The sequence below is a fragment of the Halichoerus grypus genome, chromosome 12 (assembly GCF_964656455.1).
Source record: "Halichoerus grypus chromosome 12, mHalGry1.hap1.1, whole genome shotgun sequence".
Lineage (NCBI taxonomy): Eukaryota > Metazoa > Chordata > Mammalia > Carnivora > Phocidae > Halichoerus > Halichoerus grypus.
Window position 1 is genome coordinate 79,249,842 of NC_135723.1, and position 26,705 is coordinate 79,276,546.

Below are 26,705 nucleotides of genomic sequence, written 5' to 3' on the forward strand. Positions count from 1 at the left end.
TGAAGTCAGACTGGTAGCAGTAAAGATGAAGAGAAGACCATTGATTTTAAATATTTTTGGGACAAAATGTGGAGAAATGGGGAACAAATGCCGTTTATTGAAATGAAGTTGGAGGGAAGAACAGGTTGGCAGACTGGTAGGGGAGTGGTGGGTCAAAAACACTGCAAGGGGCATGTTAACTTGAGATGTCCCTTAGGTTCCCAAGTGGTCACATTGGATGGGCAGTTAGGTAAGTGAGTTTGGAACTGAGAGCAGAGGGCAGGTTAGAGACATAAAATAGGTAGTTACCAATATTTGGTGATATTATAAACCACAGAAATGGGTGTGAAATTTTCGGGAGAAAATGGAGATAAGAGGAACAGGGAGTGCACCCTGGGGCAGCTAAGTTTTAGAGGTCAGGCAGAAGTTTAGGAATGAGCAGATGAGCTAAGCACATTTAATGCTAACACAAATCCTGTGAGGAAAGCATTATATTTCCATTTTACACAGGAAGACACTAAGTTTCAGAAGGTTAAATGGATTGTTCAAGGTCACAGATTGTACAGTCAAGCAGAATTTTAACCCCAGAAGGAGTGTTTAAAATACATCTTTTTAAAGCCCAGTGTCCTCAACTCCAGTCCCCAGGTGAAAATACAAAGTTCAATGTATATTGCAAAATATCCATAATCCAGGGTACAAACTTGATGTCGTAAGGACATTTTAGAACACTACAGAAATGATTTCGCCGTGACAGAGACATGCTTTGACCTGAAGCACGTGTGCCCGTCATTACTGAAGCTCAGGAAGATAGTCTTGTTACAGTTCTTATGCCCAATGACAGAATGATGATAGCATTGATACTAAGGAAAACACAGAAGTCACCTTAAAAGAGTGGATGTAGTTGTGGAAATTTACAGCCTTGAAACCAATTTTGGCCTTTAGAGCACTATAAGCTGTGTCCACACGGATTATAGTTCTCTTGATTAATGACTGCTTTGATTATTTCTGAGTCAAAGCCACTTTTCAGTTTTGTATTTGTGTATTTGCAGACGTTTCTTTTCAAATATTAACTACTTGTTATTCATGAGCCAAGCTTATATTTCTAATAGCAATAGCAAAACTAGAATCAGCAGCAAAAATAGCTAGCATTACTGACAATTTCCTATGTGCCAGGCCCTCTTGCTAAGAGCCACACGTGCATTATCCCATTTAATCTTCACAATAATACGTTCTAGTATCGCCCCATTTGGTAGATGAAGGAACTGATGTTCACAGAAGTTAAGCTAATATATGGCAGGACTGAAATTTGAGCCAATGTCTGAGTCCAAACTCGGCAGTATCCAAATTTCTTCTATAGTATTTGCCAGAGAAATTATTTCTGAGAAATAGAACTGCTCATTTCTCCACAGGAAAATCGTGGTAACTTTTGAAGGTAGCTATTGCTAGGTAACTGGTTTACCTTCTCCCTCTGTAACTAGCCAAGAAAAAAGGTTAGGATGGTGGGCTTTGAATGTAGGGTACCTATAAACACATTTTACCATTTCTTAGTTTGTGAATCTAGAGTAGTTATAATTTAACACATAATTAGTAACAGTGACTGTGCTAATTATTGATAATAAAAGTTCCTTCCATGCTCTTTGTATACCCACATATTTCACAGCTGACACCCACAAGCTGAATAATATACTTTGATAATTGGCAAGTTATGAAATATTACTTGTGATAATCTTTCATTTTAATTTGGTAGATTTGTTTTTTGGGTTTATCTAATAGCTATTCTGTTAAATAATATTGATGCACCAAAACTACTCTGCTATGAAAGCAGTAATTGTCTCTAATAATATTTCCCTTAATAGCATAATTTTAATATCAAAAGATTATTTAGTTATTTAGATGGTTCCCAAGAACAATAAGCACTTCATTTATGTCTTGGTACAGTTCATCTCAGCCAATATTTATTGATCATCTACCTGTGCCCCTGGTGTGCTAAAAGAATTAGACAATGATTCATGCAGACTCTACAAGATTGCAAATCATCAGGGGTGACGGCCTGCATGAGTGTGGATGAGACAGGTTTATAGAAATGTGAATATAGTTTACAATAAGAGGAGATGGGAATGGTGGTATAGGAGTAACTGAACAGAGTTTCAGATGAAACAGCATCCGCTCAAGTACAGAAAGAAGTTGATAGAGTTGGCAGGTTTCAAGAACCAGAGTAGGAAGAAATGGGTTAATTGCAGGGTGGTATTTATTGACAATATTGTCAGGAAAGGAGGAGATGGGGTGATGACTAGAGTATCATCAGTGGAGCAGAATGGAATAAGGGTCAGGTAGAGAGCACTGATCAAGCAGGATTTACCTAATGGAGGAGCCAATAAAAATCTAACAAACCTGTAAGGTTGTAACAGGAGGTGGGTAGAACAAAAAATATTTCCAGAATGTCCTATTCTAAGGATTAGTTAAGGCTAATGATCAATTAATCACAGATGAATCAGAATTTAGGTACCCCGGTGCTAGATTCAAAGACTAAGAATGTGAGAAATCTCATACTTTATAGTTGAGTTAGATGATTAGCTCCATCTTTTAGTATTATTCTGAAAATCACCTTCCAAGCTATATATCAGCTCATGACAACAAGGGGATGATTCAGTCTAACTAGCCACACTCTTAGCTTTGCAACTATTTCAAATGACATTTGTTATGTTTGCATGCTTACATTTTATAAAAAGAAAATGCAACCCATGAATGTGAATACTGATGTAGTCCTTCTTGCTACTGGCAGCAAACTCGCTCTTTAAGAATTTTGCCAAATTGGCGCCCTCACATATGGTCTGTGAGACAGAGAGGCTGTCCGGGGGAAAGAGCACTGGCCCTCAGGCCATCTGCCTTCACCTGGCAGTTCCTCCACTGACTAGTGATCATCACTTAAAGTGTCTGAGCCTTGGGGCACCTAGTTGGTACAGGGACCGGCTCTTGGTTTGGGCTCATGTCATGATCTCACGCTCATGAGATGGAGCCCCGAATCGGGCTCCATGCTCAGTGCAGGATCTGCTTCAGATTCTCTCTCCCTCTCCCCCTGCCCTTCCCACTCGTGCCCTCTCTCTCTCTAAAATAAGTCAATAAATCTTTAAAGTCTCTGAGCCTCAGTTTCCTCATCTGTGAAATGAGGGAATTGTATACATATTCTAAAATTTCTCCATCTTCACTTTTTCTCTACTTGCTCCTCATTATTACTCAGGATGACATGTCCTTCTTTTCCAAGACTAACATTTCTACTCCTGTTTCTAATTTCATTCTGCTTCTATCTGACACCTAGCCAATCAATATTCTTCTCTCTCTTTTTCAAAACTTCACACATCTCTTTTACAGTTTCCTTACCGAGTGTAAAACAAACCTGTCATCTTCCTTGTTCCAAGAGAACTCTCTGCCTCTGGTCGTACCATGCTTGTTCTTTTCTTCTTTGCTTTGTCAAACTTGAAAGAATCATTTAAATTAGCTGCTTTCCCCTTCCCGCTACTACTCACATCTTAAAACTCTCTCCAGTCTAAATTCTGCCCTGTCTCCCACGTGTTTTGTTGGAGGACACTGATAAGAACCAAGCCTTTTCTTAGCCATCATCTTACTTGACCCATCTGCCACACTGCTTGTTCCTGACTAATCCTCCGTTTTGAAAATGGTCTTATTTAGCTTTCAAAACACCACATGCTCCTGGTTCTCCACGTACTTTGATGAACTTTTCTCATCTTCTTTCTTGTCAATATTTCCCACGGGTCTATCCATGTTTTGATTCTTTCAACTTTTTTCTGCCTATGTGACCATTTCTACATTCAAGATGCTAATTTCTGTGTTTATATATATAGCCCTCAAATTTTTAACTACAACAATGCATTTGTAAATGTCTACTGAAAATCTTGTGGGTAGGCTCTTAGAAGGCCATTTTAATATATCTGAAATCAAATTTGTTAATTTCTCCAGTGAGCCGAGAAGTTCATGGCATCACTATCTAGCCATATTGGCAAAAATTCCCAGACTTGCCCTAACCCTTCATTGCCCTTAAATACCCACACCTAATTGCTCACCACTTTCTGCCTGTACAGTGTCTTGAGTCTAAATCCTATCACTTCATAACTAGCTTAGTTCTGCCCCTTATAATTTGTCAGCACTTTGGTAACAGACTCCTGATTGGTCTCCTGTCCCCAGACTCTTAGAATGGCAATCAATCTGCACATTGCTATTCTAAACAGTAAGAAAAAGAAAAGAAAAGAAAATCCACAGACTATTTTACTGCCTCCCTAAAAAATAATTATTACAAACCTTTTGTGTTTTGATTTTATGAATTATTTTCATTCATTTTCTCCATAAGTATGGTGTTTACTGCTTTTAAATTGGGCCATATTGTATAGACAAGTTTTCTCTAGTGATCGAGGGGTGCTACACACAGCTACAGTCCTCTTTTAGGATATGTTCAATAATGTTTCTAGGGAGGTAATCTTTTAGGGAGACAGACTTAGGGTTTGAATGACCATGGTTTGGACCTCAGTCTGCTAGGCTGAACATCAACTTTCTCAACTCTAATGGTAATAACCAACATTTACTGAGCATATGCTCTGTGCTAGGTATTTTTTAAAGTACTATTTATTTTTTGTAAAACTTTAAACAACTCTCTAAGAGAGAAACCTTATTATTATTCCATTTTCTTGCAAGGTAACAAGTCTAAAGAGAGTAAGTAATTTTTTTTTTTAAAGTAAGCAAAAAAAAATTTTTTTTACTTTTGGAAATATATTATTATATAATACACAAAGAGATATAGTATTAATGAATAATCAAAAATTCACATCTAAATTAGAAATAATATACACTGAAATACAACATACATTATATTCTTCAATATGTAATTCTACTAAACTACAATGAAAATAGGTTATTCCTCTGTTAAGAGTGTTTTATAGACTGTGACAACACTGGGACATATTTCTTATAAATTATTTTGAAGTATAAATTATAATACATTTAGGGTTTCACAACACTTTTTCTAAAAAAATTTAGCTCTTCGTACAGCTGAGTTTCCTGCCTGAATTTAACTTTAAAGTTAATGCAATGGCAATTTAATGTTTCGTATAACATTTTCTGTAACTTGTGGAGGTCATGCAAGAAACCAAAAGTGCCTTCATGAAATAATGCAAAACACCTGTTTACGCATTGTGAGAGTAAGTAATCTAAGATCATCTAGTTTGTAAATGGAAGAGATGGGATTTCAACACAGGCATTTTAAGCCCAGAGCCTATGCTTTATTCACCTTTATATGCCACCTTCACGGCAAGAATATGTGTGCACTAAAATGTATTTAAAATTTCTGGTGATGGGTATTAAGGATGGCACATACTGCATGGAGCACCGGGTGTTATACGAAAACAATGAATCACGGAACAGTACATCAAAAACTAATGATGTAATGTAAGGTGACTAACATGACACAATAAAATAAAATAAAATAAAAAAAGAGTTCAATACATATCACCTTACTTCTCTCCTACATGTCAAAAACCAAATGTTATTTTGTTTAAAAAATTTTAATGATTTTCACATATGTATATTTTGTCTAGAAAACCAGATAGAATCTCAAAGCTTCCTGGCAAGTTTTATTTTTTGCATTCTCCAGAAGAATTCAGAACAGTGCCGTGCACATCATTAGTCCTCAACAAATGTTTGACTGACTGAGTGAATGGATGTTTGTTTTTATTTGCACCAAATAAAATTTAGCTTTCTCAGAATTCACTGTTCTTACATTCTTTGTGCAAAAAAGAGAACAAAAGACATTATATATACATATATATACACATATAAATATATTTATATCTATACATGATAGATAGGTGGATAGATGGATAAACAAAGGCTTTGAAATGTGTTATCCATTCTCTTCTTCCCATTGTTTGTTTGTATGATAGCACCTTTCTCTAGATGTCAATGGTGCGAAATCATTGATTCTTAGGATTCATATACCCATGGAGCTGGGCAAGATCCAAAATGAAATTATACAAAGTGACTGTTGATACTGCTTTAGAAAAGATGGCAAGCAGTGTCAAGAGGAAAAGGTGGCATTATTGTAGAATATTTGAAAATAAAGAGCAATTTCTCTCCAGGTCCAAACATCTGGACAAAGAATATATAAATCTTTTTTTTCCCCTGTAGTTTTAAGTTTTTGGCACTTTTTCCAATGAAATTGAATGCATTTCATTCCATTGTTGCTTTGAGATGCTGTTGTGTTTTTAGGGCCAATATTTAAGAAAAAGTGAGTTAAATATCTGGCTTGTTTAATAACATCAATTATATTTTTTTCACATAAGGTTGTTTTCCCCCTCTATTCTAGTATTTTCTATCAAGAAGGGATACTTTGAGTTTCTTTCTGTTTGTGTATAGTAAAAGCAAATGTTTCCTAATGTTAAAGCAAACCTTTGAAGAAAAGACTTTACCAAATTTCAAAGTACATGTTAAGCATTTTCTAAATTTAAAGAATATTTGGCCAATTTCCTATGATTAGGAGAATTAGAAGAAAGGATAATTAGGGAAAATAGTTACTAAAACACTTTGCTTAAAGTGCTACAATGCTCCCAATCTGTCACTGCAAATGGATTACTGCATCCAAAGAGTCAAGGGAACAGTTAAATTAAAGAAAGAAAATTTGGTTGATACATTGTACGAGACTGCAGACTAAGGACAAACTCAGTAAGGATTACTTTAACAACATCAACCTCATGGGAATGGTGGAAACCAGAAGTCCTCTAACACCAAGAATAAAACAATAAAATTTTGGTATAAATTTTAAAAAAAGATTTACCGAGAAGACCAAAATGTGGAATCTCTTTCCTTGGGGAATTCATGAAAAAGGATAGAAGTCTAGCTTTTAGAAAGAGGTCAGGTACATTTCCTGTCTTGAATTAGGAGATACATTGGATACATCCTTTCTGACACAGTGAATTTCAGAAATCTCCCACTTATAAACCAGATGCCTTTTTTTAAAAAGATTTTATTTATTTATATGACAGAGACACAGCCAGAGAGGGAACACAAGCAGGGGGAGTGGGAGAGGGAGAAGCAGGCTTCTGGCTGAGCAAGGAGCCCGACGCGGCGGGGTGGGGGGAGGCTCGATCCCAGGACCCTGGGATCATGACCTGAGCCGAAGGCAGAAACTTAACTACTGAGCCACCCAGGTGCCCCCAGATGCCTTTTTAAGGTTCCTTTCTAAGTTGGCTGTTGGAGAATACAGGATGGACGTGTAATCATAGAAATAATCAATAAACATGGCGGTCTGTGTTAGATTGTCCTAAACCGCTATACCACTCACTGTTCTTTGCACACAGTTCTTGTTCTTTTTAGAATGGAGTGTGACATTTTTTGAGTGAGACATTTCTTGGAAAAGCTATGCATGCATAATATTTTGCAAATAATTTCAGAAAGTTCATAAAATCTGTGAATCTGCTTTGAAGAATGTAGTTTTCCTGATTCTGAACCCTAATTTTTCTGTGAAAAGACGTAAATCCTGTTCCAGGGCATCCTTAATGCTGCCCACACTGCTGGAACTCCGACAACGATCTGTCCTACTAGTACTTGAAAATACATCTCAGGTGTAGAATCAGTTTGAGCCCTCATGTAAAAACATGGACTTTCAAACTATTGTTTCAATAGTTCTTACAAGAGCTCTCATAAATAGTGTCAAATATTTTTACATAGTTTACTTCATTTAATTCTCACAATAATGATCTGAACTGTGATTATTTTAGATATGAAAAATTTAAGTCTTGGGAGAGTAACGTACTTTTTATTGTTCAAATTCACAAAGTAAGTGTCTGAAAATTGTGGAATTTTTAACCCAAGTTATCTGACTCTACCCACAGATTCCCCATGTTCTCCAATGGATTAACATCACAGTTGCAAACTTATATTTAGAGTCATATATTTTTCTTAGAATACTTTATTACTGCCATTTCTTGCAATTGCCCAATCCTTCAAATCTTTTTGAATTCTAGGCAGACTTCTGTAATTAGCACCTTTGTGCACCACTCATCTTTTAAGTTCAAATGCTAGTTCCCAAACCCTACATAGATTTTCCTATGCAAGTAATCCCTATTCACTTCAGTTAACTATCGTTTGCAGTATTATTTGTAATGAGATATGTTTTCCCCATTTGATCAGAATGGTCAGCCAGGAGTTACCTCTTCTGAGCTGACTTGGGGAATCTTTAGGCACCTGTTAATTCACTATGTCCTCCATATTTAACTCCTAGTAGAAGGGAAGGTCTCTAGACCTATAGATGTCCTGATGATAAACAAAGGAGAATTAGCTCAGTATAGCAATTTCCATTCCTGAATTTTCTGAATCAGTTAAGAACAACCCTTGTAAGTCACGTGCTGCCTATTTATTAAATCAACAATCCAATAACTTTACTTACATATTGAAATGCTCAGCGAAGATCAAGTTGGTAGAAGTGCCGGTGATGGTTGTCAGTCCACCAATGGTAGAAGAGTAAGCAATACACAAGCACATAAGTTTACACATCATGTGGTCCCTCTCTGTTCGATACTTGGTTCCTGTGCCTGAGTTCTGTTCAACAAGAAAAAAGTTTACACATCATGTGGTCCTTTGCTTGATATTTGGCTTCCGTGCCACCAACATTTAATCATTTTCAAGTCATCTTTACAAAAGGAAAAAAGGCGGCCTTATTTACCTTCTTCTCAATTAAACTACTGCCCTACCTCACTGCCATTTTCACAGCCAAGCTACTCAAAAGAGTTGTCTACATTCACTGACTCCATTCCTTTAACCACTCCAACCTGACTTCTGTCCCCTCACTCCACCCCAATGGCACTTGCTATGATTATCAATGACCTGTGTATTACTAAACCCAACAGATACTTTTTAGTCTCAGTTTTGTAGACCTCTTGACAGTACCCAAAAGAGTTAATCACTTGTTCCTGCTGGAAAACTCTTCTTGGGGCTTCTGTGATATCTCATTCTTGTAGTTTTTCTCCTACATCTCTGCTTGTTTCTCTATCTCCCTTGCCAATTCATTTTCCTTTATCCTTCCTTAAAACTGGAATTTCTTGAAACTTTGTCATGGGCACCTGTCTCTTTTCACCATAACATTTATCCTTAGGAAATCTCATATATTTTCATTAATGAATATAGATACACCATATCACCAATTCTGGTCTTCAGCCCAGATTTCTCCTTTTAGGCCTATATATCCAATTAGCTGTTTAACATAATTTGAATGTGTTAAGTGAAACTCCAATCCCAAAATGTTCAAGACCAAACCCACTATTTCCTTCCTCAAATGTAATTCTTCTTCGGGATTACCTATATAAGCTAATAGCATTATTATCATTATAATTACAAACACTTATAGTGTGCTTAGTATATAATAAACACTGTTCTAAATTAAAATTAAACAATTTAATCTATGTTATTCTTACAACACAAAGAGGTTAGCACTGTATTTATCCCATTTTACACATGAAGACATGAGACAGAGTAAAGTTAAGTGACTTGCCCAAGGTCACAAAGTCTGGAAATGGCAGACTTGGATTTTGAAGCCATGTAGTCTTGCTTTAGAATTCATACACTCAGCCACTATACTATATTGCTTGTCCTCCCTGAAAACAGTCTCTTCCTTCCCACCAAATTGTGTCAATTTTATCTACTTAAACATGTCTGGACTCTTTCGTGTTCGTCTCCATTGCTATCACTTTGGAATAAATCAACATTACCTCTGATCTGGGTTATTGTAATAGCTTCCTTATGGGTCTCCATGTATCAATTCTTGCCTATTTCAGACCTTTCTACACATTGCAGCCTTTAAAAAAATACAGATATATTTTAAAAATATACAAATAGAAGAATCGCCCTGTTTCATACAGATAGGTATGCTGCCTGTGATATATGCACTGAGAGATCTTTTTGAGAAATCATGGAAAGGCCAATTATTCTAAAAACACACAATTCTCCCAGACTCACTGGAAGTCATCATGGATGTGGGAATGACTTAGCATGGTAGGGTCAGGTGCATTGGACTGTAATTTGCCTTTTACTTTTTTTTTTTAAGAGATCAAGTTGTTTTTTCCTTTTTTTAAAAAAGATTTTGTTTATTTATTTGTCAGAGAGAGAGCGCACGAGAGCACAAGCAGGGGGAGCGGGAGGGAGAGGGAGAAGCAGGCTTCCCGCCGAGCAGGGAGCCCGATGTGGGGTTTGATCCCAGGACCCTGGGATCATGAACTGAGCCGAAGGCAGACGCTTAACGACTGAGCCACCCAGGCACCCCGCTTTTTACTTTCTAATTAATTCAAAAGTTAGCCCCCTGGGCTATCTACTCTTCACCAAAAATAAATTAATTTATAAATGTCTCCTTTGTCTAATATTTCCTACATGGTAATGTTTCATATTTTCCATGATAATAGTTTCCACTGAAAACTTGAAAAACAAATGGTATGTAAATAAAATAGCGAAATAAGTTTAAAATTTCTTATAGTAGTGTAAAGTTGCAACTGAAATTTAGGGCTAAAATATTAACTATTTTAAAATAGAAAAGACCAAACAGAAACCAGAAAGTGATATATAATTTGGATATTAATTAGAATGGAATATTAATATTGGGATAGAATAATTAATGGGATATTAATAAGAATGGAAACTTAAAGATGTAGTGTTTACATAGTTCTCATTGCCACATTAAAACCTTCTTAATTGCAAATATATGCATATATAGATGTATATATGTGTATATAAAACATAATGATTAAAATGCATGGGTAGATACAAAATTTAAAAATCAAAATAGGAAAATACTAATAGATTTGCCATGCTTTACCCTTTATAGATTTCCCATACTTTTTCCTATGTATAGACCTTTAAAACATTCATTAGGTGAAATATCACAGACAATTTTAGAAATGCATTAAAAATTCAAGGTAAATTTAAATTCTGCAGTAAATTGTAATGCTAATATAATACATGTTAAGGGTTAAATGCAGGTGTTGGGAGATGGGATGGGATGGGATGGGGTACAACACTTGTGTTATCTAGCCAGTAAACATGAACCCATGAACATGAAGCAGTCAGCTCTATTGTTTTGTTTGCTTAGGGCATGTGATTGCTGGGCTGATTGAAGAGATGGTGCTGTAGTAAGGGGTAAAGATTGAAGACCAGAGAGACAGTAGTGAAGGTCAATGGGCAGAAAAATAGAGCTCTTAAGAAAGGCTGAGAAGAACCATTAATTGAGCCAACTATTAGTACAGAAACTACAAAAACAAAGGAAGGGAGGATCCTCAGCAGATTAGCCTTTTGCCTAAGACACTGGTTTCAACCTAAGACCAAGGGATTTGACCCTTGTCCAAAAGGAATTTGGAATAGAAAGCTATGAGCATGTGTTTGCAGATATCAGGACAACAAAGTAAGCACTACATTTCTCATGGTGGAGGAGGAATTTGGTGTGTGTGTGTGGTGCACTTTCTCCTAAGAGTTTAGGAGAGAAAAAAAGATTCCTATGCAAAGAAGGGAGTAAAAGCAGAGCATCTGAGGGGTGAAGCTGGAGACAGTCGGGGATGACACGGCCAGAGGGAACGTCCCATGCTGAGGTGACTGAAGGACACTGCCATGGACACGCTGAATGGGAAAGTGCTTGTTTTATAATGTTTCACGATGGGGGACTTATGTGAAATTAAATACACAGAATGATGAAATTTTTATAATAAAAATATATCCACATACATATAGTGCCCAGGAATAGACTAAAATGAAATATGTCAAAATATTAACAATATTAACAATGGGATTGGGGCTATCTTTTGTCTTCTTGATACTTTTTGTAACTTCCACAATCATAAAAAAGTTTTTCCAATATATAAAAGAATTGTGGACTCTTAGTGCAGGCAAGTATTTAGAAATTAATGTGGAACAAAGACCTCATTTTTCAGGAGACCAAAATGAGTCTCAAATGTGACCTAGCTGGTCACTGTAGAGCTGAAACCAGAATCCATGTATCTGAGTTTCCAGTCAGTGGTTACCTTTGTACCATTTTACCTTCCAGAACACTTTTTAGTTATGTGTTTTTAAGCCTACATCTAAGACTTTACACTTGATTACATTTCATATTGCTTTTAACACAGCAATTATAACCTATTGTTTTTATTCAATCCCAATTCTATGCTTGTTATTTCACACAAATACATGACATCTAAGACCTTGTGGATATGCCTTCCACAAATTCTTCCAAGCGACTGATGAATGTTGTCTAGGACATGATCAAATGCAGAATCCCATGACATCATCACACTGGTGGTGCTCAAGGGATTTCAGAACAGAAATCTTGCAGGTCCAGATATAACTCACTATCGCCACCTGGTGGCTATGACTGCAGATTCCAGGGGCATATTGAACATTTGCAATCTTGGTTACTAAAAATGCATACATGAACCAGCATGAGCTAAACCAGTGGTCTCCAATTATGTACAAAATAATTCACTGCGGTGAGAGTGGTATGAAAATGTTAGGGTTTCTATTTATATTTAAATAATGATGCAAGGCTAATTGTACAAAATATTAGTTCTGGCTAATCATTTTCTGCTTGCCTAAGGCAGCCAGTTTAAAATCTTCTAGCTCTTTTTGGATATTTATTTGCATAAGATCAAAATATGATGTCATATATTGATTTCTCAGTTGTAGGCATTATAATTAAATTTCTACTATGTTAGATGATGAGAATTAAGCTTTCTTTCATAGACTTGACCACTGAACACACTCAGGACTTTCCATGTCCCGATCATCCTCCCATTATGGCTACATGATAATTTTACTTAGAGAAGAGTTCAACATTCAGAATGTTGTCTAGAGTTGAGATCCATGAACATCTGAGGAATATGATCTATATTACTTTTCCTGTTTTGTACTCCTTCTCTACCCCTCCTTGCTTACTTAGTTTCCCAAGTTTTGCTTAATTTTCTAAATAACCACTAAATGGCTCCAAACTATTCTGTGGTAGTTTAAATCTTCTCTCAGAACAATCAAATGATAAGATACTTAATCTACATCAAATATTCTACCAACTTCACAATCTTAAAGCACCTCTTCCAAGGCCTTCCTAACTTGTCTTAACTCTAGTCATTTTTCTCTCTAGACCCACAAAGATCTACCTTGACTTTAGTCTATCTTCTTACTTCACTGATAGTTTGACTGGATATTGATTTCAAGATTGAAAATAAATGTTATGCAGAATGTTGAAGGCATTTTCTTTCCAATTGTTTGAGTTTCCAGTGTTGCTGTAGAGAAGTCTTCAGCTATTCTTATTTTTTATCCTTTTTAATGAATCAGTTTTTCCCATTTTCTGAAAACTTTTAGGATTTTCTCTTTTCTCATAATATTCTGAACTATCAATAACCTTCTCAATGTGTGTTTCATCTCTTGGCTGGCACCCAGTGGGATTATATTCTTCCACTATGGATATTTTCTTCAATTTTTGATGTAGTCTCCTCAGTTTTTTCCATTCTTTTTCTGAAATTTCCTATTATTCTCTTATCTTGTTTCTTCCCATTTTTTCTAAATTTCCCATTTATGATATATTCTTATATCTTTTTATTACATTTTACATATTTATTTTGTATTTTATTTACATTCATATTGTAGTTTTTGTCTTCTTGTTCCTCCTTTAAAGAAAGCCATTCAAGGATAAATTCCTAGAGACATACATTGTACCAATTCTAAATCATGATGAAATAGAAAATGTGAACACATTACTAGTAAAGAGACTGAATCAGTAATCCAAAATCTCTCAACAAAAAAAAATCCAGGTCTAGATGGCTTCATTGGTGAATTCTAGCAAATATTCAAAGAATAATTAATACCAATCTTTCTCAAACTTCCAAAAAATAGAAGAGGAGAGACTCCTCCAAACTCATTTTATGAGGCCAGCGTTACCCTAATATCAAGACCATTCAAGGACATTACAAAAAAATAATTACACATCACCATCCCTGATGAACATAGATGCAAAACTCCTCAACAAAATTGTAGCAAACCAAATTCGAGAATACCCCATTAAAAGGATCATACATCATTATTAAGTGAAATTTATTCCAGAGTTTCAAGGATGATTCAACATCTGCAGATTGTTGATGTGATATACCTCATTAACAAAATGAAGGAAAAAATAATATGATCATAGGAATAAATGTAGAAAAAGTGCTTAACAAAATTCAACATCCATTTATGATAAAGTGGGTACAGAGGAAATATACCTCAACATAAAAAAGGCCATATATGACAAGCCCATGGCTAACATCATACTCAATCGTGAAAAGCTTAAAGTCTTTCTCCCAAGATCAGGAATAAAACAAGAATGCCCACTCTCACCGCTTCTATTGAACACAGTATTGGAAGTCCTAGCTAGAACAATTAGGCAAGAAAAAAAAAAAAAAGGCATCCAAATTGGAAAAGAAGAAGTAAAACTGTCACTATTTGTAGATAAAATGGTATTATATATAGAAAACCCTAAAGACTTCATCAGAAAATTGTTAGAACTAATAAAAAAAATTCAGTCATGTTGCAGGATACAAAATCCATATGCATTTCTGTACACTAAAATGAACTGTCAGAAAAGAGAAACAAAGAAAACTACCTCATTTACAATTGCACCAAAAAAAAAATCTAGAAATAAATTTAACCAAGGATGTGAAAGACCTATATATTGAAAACTGTAAGACATTAATGAAAGAAATTGAAGAAGATACAAATAGATGGAAAGATATTCCATGCTTGTGAATTAGAAGAATCAATACTGTTAAAATTGATATTACTCAAAAGCAATCTATAGTACCCAAACTACCCAAAGCAATCTACAGATATGATACAAATTCAATATCAAAATTTCAATGGCATTTTTCACAAAAATAGAGCAAACAATCCTAAAATTTGTATGGAACCACACACAAAAACAACTCTGAATAGCCAAAGCAATCTTGAGAAAGAAGAACAAAGGTTGAGGCATCATGCTGCCTGATTTAAAACTGTATTAAAAATCTACCGGAATTAAAATAGTATACCATTTGCATAAAAATAGACACATAGATCAATGGGACAGAATAGAGAGCCCCAAAACAAACCCCCATAGATATAGTCAATTAATTTATGGCGAAGGAACCAAGAGTATACAATGGAAAAAGGACAGCTTCTTCAATAAATGGTATTGGAAAAACTGGCCACCCACATGCAAAACAATGAAGTTTTACCACAATCTTACAGCATACACAAAAATTAACTCAAAATGGGTTAAAGACTTGAACATATAACATGAAACCATAAAACTCCTAGAAGAAAACATAGATGGTTAGCCCTTTGACATAGGTCTTGCTGATGATTTTTTGAATCTGACACCAAAAGCAAAAGCAACAAAAGCAAAAATAAACAAGTGGGGCCACATCATACTATAAAGCTTCTGCACAGCAAAGGAAACCATCAACAAAATGAAAAGACAACCTACTAAATGAGAGAAAATATTTTCAAATCATATTTCTGATAAAGGGCTAATATCCAAAAATATATAAAGAACTCAAACAGCTCCATAGCAAAAAACCCAAACAATTTAATTTAAAAATGGGCAGAAGGTCTGAACAGACTTTTTCCCAAAGAAGACATATAAATGGCCAACAGGCACATGAAAAGATGCTCAACATCATTAATCATGAGGGAAATACAAATTAAAACCACAATGAGCTATCACCTCATACCTCTTAGTATAACTATTATCAAAAGGACAAGAAATAATAAGTGTTGGTGAGGATGTGGAAAAAAGGGAACCCTTGTGCACTGTTGGTGGGAATGTAAATTGGTGTAGCCACAGTGGAAAACAGTTTGGAAGTTCCTCAAAAAATTAAAATAGAACTGCAATGTAAAGTAGCAATTCTATATTGGGGTATTTATCAAAAGAAAATGAAATCACTAACTCAAAAAGAAATATGCATGCTTATGTTCACTGCAACATTATTTACAATAGCAATGATATTGAAACAACCTTAGTATCCATTGATGGATAAATGGATAAAGAAATTGTGGTATATGGACACAGTGGAATATTACTCACCCATAAAAAATGAATAAAATCTTGCCATTTGTGACAAAACAGATAGAACTCAAGGGCATTGTGCTAAGTGAAATAAGTCAGAGAAAGACAAATATTATATGATCTCTTTTACAAGTGGAATCTTAAAAAAAAAAAAACCCACAAATACAAAAAAAAAAAAAAAAGAACAAGCTCATAGATGCAGAGAACAGATTGGTAGTTGCCAGAGGTAGGGGGTTAGGGAGTCAGATAAATAGGTAAAGTGGGTATAAATTTACTAAAAAATAAAACTTAAAGGAAGTGCAAGACAGCATATATCGTATGCTACATTTGTAAATAAGAAGCAAAAATAAAACAATAAACATATCTATGTTGTGGAAAAAAAGGATACCATTCATATTCCATGAATGCAATTCCTTTGTTTGCCTCTCTGACTATATTAATGATAGTTTATTTTCTTGTGTTTTCTTCTTTTTGCATAGTCTCTGTTTCCTGCAACTTTCTGCTCCCTTTTTGTTTCTTTGGAACTCTCTTTCATGCCCGAGGTTATCTTCAGATATCTAGAACTTTCTCGTGTTTGTTCATATTTAAGACAATGAAAAGCTGTTTGGAAGCTCTGTACATGTGCTTTGGGAGTTGTTGTTGACTGTGGGCTTCACTGCAGTATCATCTGAGTGGGCCTCTTCTTTTTCTGAGAAAACCCAATAGTATACATTTTCACCTTTTCTTTGTGTTGATTACATTCTCCAGGGAAGGCCCTCCTGGTCTCCTGCCTGCTGACACCTGGAGGGTAGAGGCCTGGCTCCTGGGACCAGTTGAGTAAAAGGGAAGGTTCTCACCATTCAGAGATAAACTGCCTCACAAACGCCCCTATTTTCATTGTGAAACCTTTCTGTGACCTGAATTGTGTCTGGTTCTCCTAACCCTCTGCTTTACCAGTCTAAAGACAATACTTCTGTTTGATGGAGAAGAAGCAGCTGCCTCTATGTAGAGTTGAGGAAAAATTTGGGATTTCAACTCTTTTCATAAGCAATTTCTTACTTACCCCCTGATTTTCAACATTTTAAAAAACTCTGAAGGCTGCTGCTATGTAACCTGCATTGTTTATTGTCTTTCCTCACTGTTGATTTAGGATTCCACTTTTATGAGATAACTGAGTCATTTCCTACCCATCCTTTTACTTTCCAGCTTCCAAAATGATTTTGCTGTCATCTCTTCTCCTGACATTTATATAATTTTGTCTTATGACTTAAAAGGTCTATTTGTTCTTGTTTTAGTGGAGATTTAGGACAGAGTGATGGTAAATGGGCTTATTCAATCTGGCATTTTATTGGAAGATGCAATATTTCTCTTTTTACATTAAAAGATAAATAAATGAATCTTAACTAATAATTATTGCACAGATTGACTTTGATCCCTTCATGGTCCATACATTGGTGGATGATCTAGGTGAAAGATGGTGGGGGAGAGTAAAATCTCCATAGTGTGAGGAGGGAATGACAGTGGGGCCCTGTCTCCTTTGTTTGCTCTCAGCATATTGAGTTTACATGTGCTTGGTTAAGTGGATAACAGATTATGCTTTCTAGTTTTAATTAAAACAGCCCTTTCATGACATACATGTGGCTTTAAATGATTTCTATAGGAAATTATTTATGTAAAGAAAGCCCACAATAAAGATAATATATAAGTGAACAGCAAGAAAATATGAGAGGAGATCCTTCTCCTACTCCTGATACAAACTCTTCATGAAGATCTGGTAAGGATCTGATCTGTTATAATCTGAACAACTCAGAGCAGTTGGTAACAAAATTGAAGTTATCAATAAGACTCCTGGAAATATGATTTATAGCCACTGTAGTTAATAATGAATTATGTTGCATATTGTGAATTAGAATATTTGTTTATGTAGTAATAGTATGATGAATAGAAATATATTTAAAATTCAGCACTTAAGGCCTGAGGACTCTTTATAAAAATTCTATTTTTTCAGCAATATTGAAAATCATAATTAAATCCAAGATTTATTTTATAAAATGTTATTATCCTAAATGTTAAATATTTAGAAGTTTCCTTTGTAATTTATTTGTGAATAGCCAAAAATAAAAATATGTATGTATTGGAAAAAATCTTTTTCTTTCTATAGCAGTAAATATGACTGACATAATATATAAATAATATAGTTGATTTTTCTTTTCAGCTACATGACAAATCAGATTTCCTGTTAAATAAAATGCTATTTAAAATATTTAAAAAGAACCTTAAAACTGTATCACAAAACAATACAAAAGTAAAGAATTTGCCTTGACCCTCAAAAAAGTGGAAGTGGGAATCTTAAGTGAGTGATAGGCAGCTTTTTGATCTAGGATTTCATTTTTTTCTTTTGCAGAAAGATCTGGGTATGGCAGATAATGCCTAAGGCCCATCCTCTATGGGAAATTATATAGGAAAACACTCATAAAGCTGGGATCCTTTGCAAAAGTAGACAGCAAGGAAATATCATGCTGACTTAAGGGAAAACATAATGTAGCCTGGAACCTCCTAATCATGAGCACTTTTAGCCTAAATTGGTGTTACCTGTTTGTTAAAATAAAAACAATAATACAAAAACTCTTCCATGCAGCTGCAACTCAGGACTTAAGGAGTTCCCAGAGAAGTTTCAAGGAAAACTAGCATTTCAATACTTATGAAACTCAACACCCGAAAAACAAATAATTCAGTTTAAAAATGGGCAGAAGACATGAATAGACATTTTCCAAAGAAGACATACAGATGGCCAACAGACACATGAAAAGATGCTCAACATCACTCATCATCAGCGAAATACAAATCAAAACCACACTGAGATATCACACCTGTCAGAATGGCTAAAATTAACAGCACAGGAAACAACAGATGTTGGCAAGGATGAAGAGAGAGGGGGACCTTCTTACACTGCTCATGGGAGTGCAAACTGGTGCGGCCACTCTGGAAAACAGTATGGAGCTTCCTCAAAAAGTTAAAAATAGAACTACCCTATGATCCAGCAGTTGCACTACTAGGTATTTATCCAAGGGATATAAAAATACTGATTCAAAGGGATACATGCATCCCAATGTTTATAGCAGAATTATCAACAATAGCCAAACTATTTTGAAAAGAGCCCAATGCCCAATGTCCATCAACTGATGAATGGATAAAGAAGATGTGATACACACACACACACACACACACACACACACACACACAGGAATATTACTCAACCATAAAAAAGAATGAAATCTTGCCATTTGCAATAACATAGATTGAGCTAGAGAGTATTATGCTAAGCAATATAAGTCAGTCAAAGACAAACACCATACGATTTCACTCATATGTGGAACTTAAGAAATAAAACAGATGAACATAGAGGGGAAAAAAAGAGAGGCAAACCAGAAAACAGACTCTTAACTATAGAAGACAAATTGAGGGTTACTGGAGGGAAGGTGGGTGGGGGGATGGGTTAAATAGGTGATGGGGATTAAGGAGAGCACTTGTGATGAGCACTGGGTGTTGTATGTAAGTGGTGAATCACTAAATTCTACACCTGAAACTAATATTACACTGTATGTTAACTGGAATTTAAATAAAAAATTGAAAAAGACAAAAAAAAGCACAAAACACCCCCCCAACACATACACACAAATAAGGCAACAAAAATGAGAACCAGCAGAAAACAAAACAGGCCAAAGAGAGATCTACAGGACTTCAGCCACTAGAGTTATTAGACATATAAGTAAATTAATTTATGATTAACAAAATTAACAGAAGAGATGGAAAATATAAGTAAAGAGAAAGAGACTATAAAAATCACCAAGGAAATCTTAAAGAGAGATAAATAGAACTTATAGAAATTAAAACCTAAATAACTGAATTTAGAAACTCAGTAAATGGGTTAAACAACAAAACAGACATAGCCAAAAGGAGAATTAATGAACTAGGAGATAGATCTGAAGATATTCATAATGTAGTACAGCAAGATACAGAAGGAAGATAAAGCAAGATACAGAAGGAAAATAAAGAGATATTAAAAAGCCTGGAAGACAGAATGAGAAAGTTTAACGTGTTTAACCGGAGACCAGAGAAAATAATGGCTGAGAATTCTCAAGGATTATTGGGAAAGATTCAACATACATACATGCACATAGACACACATGTATCTTTAAAGTAACCAAAGAGAAAAGACTGTTTATTAAAGGAATGGTAATGTGAATGACAACTAGCTTAAAGATCTCAACAGCAAAAAAGTAAAAAAAACAGTATAATTACATCTCAATGTGCAAAGAAAAAATAATGGTCAATCTAGAAATCTATAACTACAAAAATATATTCCAGAAATTGTAAAGATCTGTACATAAAACAAAACTGAGAGTTTACAACCAAAAGGTACTCTCTGAAGTACATTCAAAAGATATATTCAAGCAGAGGGAGCATCACCCCAGATAGAATGTCTAGGAAGCAAGAAACAATGGTGAGCAAAGATACTAGTAAATAGGTACATAGTCCTATAAAGCACTGATTTAAAAAATAAAATTATATAGTTTATAGGAGAATGATAGACTAGAACTAAAAAATTAGAAAACAGTCACACGTAAATAGGAAGGGATGGTGTAGTTGAAATGTCCTAAGGTCTTTGTCCTGTTCAGGAGGAAGAAAATAATGGATTATTTTTACATTTTTATAAATCAAGCATATATGATGTTATAGTGTGAACTGTGTCCACCTCACATTCATATGTTGAAGCCCTAACACCCAATGTGCCTGTATTTGGAGATAGGGACCTTAAGGGGGTAATTAATGTTAAATGAGGTCACAAAGGTGGGGCCCTAATCTGATAAAGCTGGTGCCCTTAGAAGAGGAAGAGAGACCAGAGATCTCTCTTTTTCTCTCTGCTTCTGCAGAGAGAAAATGCTATGTGAAGATAATGAGCAAGCAAGCTGTCTACAAGCCAGGAAGAAGGCCTCACCAGAAACTAACCCTGATGGCTCCTTGATCTTAGACTTTTAGTTTACAGAAATGTAAGAAAATAAATTCTTGTTGTTTATAAACCAAGTCTGTGGTGTTTTGTTATGGCAGACCTAATTGATTAATACACATGATAAAATGTTCAGGAAATCTAAAATAATAGACAGAGCATAGAATATCAGTGTGTGTGTGTATGTGCGTACACGCATGCGCGTGCATAGGATGAATTAAATAAAGAACAAAAACAGGACGCCTGGGTGGCTCAGTTGGTTAAGCATCTGCCTTTGGCTCAGGTCATGATCCCAGGGTCCTGGGATTGAGTCCTGTATCGGGTTCCTTGCTCAGCGGGGAGCCTGCTTCTCCCTCTCCCTCTGCCTGCCACTCCCCCTGCCTGTGCTCTCTCTCTGTCTCTCTGACAAATAAATAAAATCTTAAAAAAAAATAAAGAACAAAAAGAAAATAACTGCAAACATAAAGGAAGTAATAGTAATACAATAATAGTAGGGGACTTTAACCCCCCACTTACATCAATGGATAGATCATCCAAATAGACAATCAACAAGGAAACAGTGGCTTTGAATTACATATTGGACCAGATGGACCTAACAGATATATTCAGAACATTCCATTCTAAAATAGCAAATGCACATTCTTTTCAAGTGCACATGGAACATTCTCCAGAATAGATCACATATTAGACCACAAAACAAGTCTCAACAACTTAAAGAAGATTGAAATCATACCATGCATGTTTTCCAACCACAACACTATGAAACTAGAAATCAACCCCCACATCCCCTCACACACATATGGAAAGAGTACAAATACATGGAGGTTAAATAACATGCTATGTAACACTGAAAGGGTCAACCAAGAAATGAAAGAGAACATTTAAAAATACATGGAGACAAATTACAATGAAAACACAATGGTCCAAAATCTTTGGGATGCAGCAAAAGGTGTTCAAAGAGGGAAGTATATAGCAATATGGGCCTACCTCAAGAAGCAAGAAAATTCTCAAATAAGCAACCTAATCTTACACCCAAAGGAGCTAAAAAAGAACAACAAACAAAACCCAAAACCAGTAGAAGAAAGGAAATAATTAAGATTAGAGCAGAAATAAACAAAGTAGAAACTAAAAAACAAAAACGAAAAAACAGAACAGATCAATGAAACCAGGAGCTCGTTCTTTGAAAAGACTAACAAAATCGATAAAGCTTTAGTCAGACTCATCATCATCAACAACAACAACAGCAAAGGAGAGGATGCAAATAAATGAAAGAGGAGAAATGAATGAGGAGAAATGAAATGAAAGAGGAGAAATAACAACTGACCCCACAGAAATACAAAGGATTATAAAAAAATATTATGAAAAATTATATGCCAACAAATTGGACAACCCAGAAGAAATGGATACGTTCCTAGAAACATATAAGCTCCCAAAACTGAATCAAGAAGAAACAGAAAATTTGAACAGACCAATTACCAGTGATGCAATTGAATCAGTAATCAAAATACTCCCAAAAAACAAAGTCCAGGATCCGATGGCTTCATAGGTAAATTCTACTAAACATTTAAAGAAGAGTTAATACTTATCCTTCTCAAACTATTCCAAAAAATAGAAGAGGAAGGAAAGCTTCCAGATTCATTCTATGAGGCCAGCATAGTCTGATACCAAAACCAGATTAAGACACTATAAAAAAAAGAGAATTAGAGGCCAATATGTATGACAAATATAGATGCAAAAATCCTCAACAAAATACTAGCAAACTGAATTCAACAATACATTAAAAAATATTCATCGTGATCAAGTGGGACTCATTCCTGGGATGCAAGTGTGGTTCAATATTTGCAAATCAATCAGCATGATACATGACATCAATAAGAGAAAGGATAAAAACCATATGATCATTTCAACAGATACAAAAGAAAAAAAGCATTTGACAAAGTATAGCATCCATTCATGACAAACACTCTCGATAAAATAGGTTTAGAAAGGGAATATACCTCAACATAATAAAGGCCATATATGAAAAACCCACAGCTAACATCATACTCAGTGGTGAAAAACTGAGAACATATCCCCTAAGATCAGGAAGAAGACAAGGATGTCCACTTTCACCACGTTTTATTCAACATAGTACTAGAAGTCCTAGACACAGCAATCTGACAACAAAAAAGAAATAAAAGCCATCCAAATGGTTAGGAAAAAGTAAAACTTTCTCTATTTGCAAATGACATGATACTATATATAGAAAACCCGAAAGACTCCACCAAAAATCTATTAGAACTGGTACATGAATTAAGTCAGGTTGTAGGATACAAAAATCAATATACAGAAATATTTTGCATTTCTATGCACTAATAATGAAACAGCAGAAAGGGAAATTAAGAAAATCCAATTTACAATTGCATCAAAATAATAAAATACCTAGGAATAAGCTTAAGCAAGGAGGTGAAAGACTGGGACTCTGAAAACTATAAAACCTTGATGAAAGAAACTGAAGATGATAGAAACAAATGGAAAGATATTCTGTGCTCATGGATGGAAGAACAAATACTGTTAAAATGTCCATACTATAGAGGTTCCAAAAAATTAAAAATAGAATTACCATATGATCCAATAATTCCACTACTGGGCAGTTATCCAAAAAAATATGAAGACAGTAATTCAAAAAGGTATAAACTGCAATGTTTATTGAAGCATTATTTATAATAGTCAAATTATGGAAGCAGCCCAATGTCCATCGGTAGATGAATGGATACTTGGGCTGCTTCCATAATTTGGAAATGTATATATTTATATAATGTAAAATGTATATATTTATATATACACACACACACACAATGGAATATCACTCAGCCAAAAAAAAGAATGAAATGTTGCCATTTGCAAGAACATGGATGGATCTAAAGGGTATAAATGCTAAGTGAAATAAGTCAGTCAGAGAAAGACAAACATTATACATTTCACTCATATGTGGAATGTAAGAAATAAAACAAATAAACCAAAGAAAAAAGAGACAAACCAAAAAACAGAGTCGTAACTATAGAGAACAAATAAATGGTTACCATAGGGGAGGTGGGTGGGGGATGGGGGAAATAGGTGAAGGGATTTAAGAGTACACCCATCATGATGAGCACTGACTAATGCATAGAGTTGTTGAATCACTATATTGTACACCTGAAACTAATATAACACTGTATGTTAACTATGCTGGAATTAAAATACAATAAAATAAATGTAAAAAAAAAAAAAGAAAGCTGGCATTGCTACATTAGCATCAGACAAATCAACTCTAAGACCCTCGAAACATTACTATACATTGAGAGGGTCACTGCAAAATGGTAAAAGCATTAATTAACCAGGAAGATATAAACATTCTAAACTGGTAGGGATACAATAACATAATCTAAATAATCTAAAAATATACAGAAACCAAAATTGACAGAATTAGCAGGAGAAATAGACATACCCATATCCTAGACGGAGATTTCAACAAAACAGTTTCATTAATTGCTGGGTTAAGTAGACAAAAAATTAGGTCACAGACGATTTGAAAAACAACTAGCAAACTTGATCTAACAGACATTTGGAAAATATTGTACCGGTAAGTTGAGAATATATAATTCTTTTTAAGCACAACGAAATATTTATCTCAATTGACCATGTGCTAGCCCACAAATCTGCCTCAACAAGTTTAGAAGAACTGATGTCATACAAACCAATTTCTGAGCACAGTTAAATTAAGTTAGAAATAAAAAGAAAAAAAAACAAAAAGTAGTTACAAAAGCCTCATTTATTTCAAATTTTAAAATACACTTCTAAGCAATTCATAATAGAAATCCAGAAGACACAAAGAACTGAAAAATATGTGGTATAGCTAAATTAATGGAAGAAAATTCATCTCCTTAAATTCTTACTTTGGAAGAAAAGAAAAGCTCAAATTTCATAATGTAAATGTCTAATTTAAAAAGTAAAAGAGCAGCAGAATGAATGCAAAAATAAAGTAGACAGAACAATATAATAAAGAGAGGAAATGAATAAATTAGAATACATATAAAATATGATCAAAGAGCCAAAAGTCAGCTTTTTGACAAGAATTGTAAGACTAATAAAATAGACAAATTTTTGAAAGACTCTTCAAAAAAAATTTAAAAGCATAAGTAGAAATATTAGCCATGATAAAAGCTATAACTAAAAATACTTTACAAATGAAATTGGTGGATATTATCAACAACCACATGCTAGTAAATTTGAGAAGGAATGCATAAGTTCCCCAAAAATACAACTCAAGAAGAAATAGAAAATATGAATAATGCTAAAGCCAGGAAAGTAACAGAGTAATTTCTAAGTATATATGCCTTCTGCTCTCTCCTTGTCCTGCTAGATGGAGTAGAGAATGGATAGAGGGAAATGAGGCAGCAATCTTGCCCCATGAGGTAGCAGTGAAGTGCTGAGGATGGCAGAGCTGAGATAGAAAGAATCAGGGTCATCGTGATTGTGGAGCCACCATACCAGCTTATTTCTATCTTGTTAAAACTATTGCTATTTGGGGTCTTTCCTATGATGAACAAGTAACTAATACAAGTGGAAACACTGAAAAGAAAACAAGAGAATGATTAATACAACATTTTGGACTGTGTCTGTCTCATCAAGGGGAAGGATGTGTGACTGTGAGGAAGGAGATGGAATCAGAGAAGGGCTCATGGAGATTTCTCAAAATTAATTAAGCTGGGGTGTGAAATATACCATTTTATGCATTTTGTTATCTTTAAATTTTTCTGTTACATTTCATAAATATGTATATGTATAAAATACTCCATAATCAAGTACATAAAAATAATTTGGTGCTAAAGTAAAATAAATGTATTCTTTTGTTAGGAAATACTATTGGAAGATGCATAGAAAAACACTGTTGAGAATTTTAAAAAACAAAATATAGTATTAGAATAAATTATATAGTGTGGGAGGCTTACCGTACACTTAGAGGAAAGTACAGATGCTTCCAACATGGCTGACCTTATGTTATTTGCTAGATGATATATCAATAACTTCAAATGTGAAGAACTACATTTTGGTGATTCAAAAGTGAAAGATATATGGGACAAAAGCTATTATCAACAGCCAATCATTTCTTTAACAACAAAATGTTTTGTGGAAACACAGCTAAGTATAGATACCAACAGAGCTAGGGCTTTGACTGCAAAAAAAATTGAAATCTGTAGTGAGGTCATAGTCACAGGTTGCTGCTGTGATTCCTTCCTCTCTTTTAAAATAAATGTTAAAAAAATTCTTTATTCAGAAGTGAATTTGCCTCACCAAATGTTGCCACCCACTTCCTTCTTTTTTTATTATTATTATGTTCAATTAGCCAACATATAGTATATCATTTGTCCCTTCTTTTATCAGAAAATACACCTGGTGTAATTTTAGATGAATTAGGTTTTACCTGCTTATCCATATGCAAGCATTAGCCTTCACTCTAGTCTATACTGTTGGTGGAGGATACTGGATCCCCATTATATATCAGAAATTTAATCTTTTGTTCTGATATAATAACATTGATAATGAGGCTTCCAAATTTTTCAATGAAATATGTTCTAATTGGATTAGTAAATAGGATAGTTATGATTTCTT

The 26,705-nt window shown here is 34.7% G+C and overlaps 1 protein-coding gene across 1 annotated transcript in view; it reads right to left on the reverse strand.

Moving 5' to 3' along the window:
- The window catches only part of SLC13A1 (solute carrier family 13 member 1), a 107,579-nt gene that overhangs the window by 22,027 nt on the left and 58,847 nt on the right, over positions 1-26,705 (reverse strand). The window contains exon 8 of the mRNA XM_036081882.2: positions 8,429-8,580. Within this exon, the coding sequence (XP_035937775.1) occupies positions 8,429-8,580 (152 nt within the window). The remainder of the gene's footprint in view (positions 1-8,428; positions 8,581-26,705) is intronic.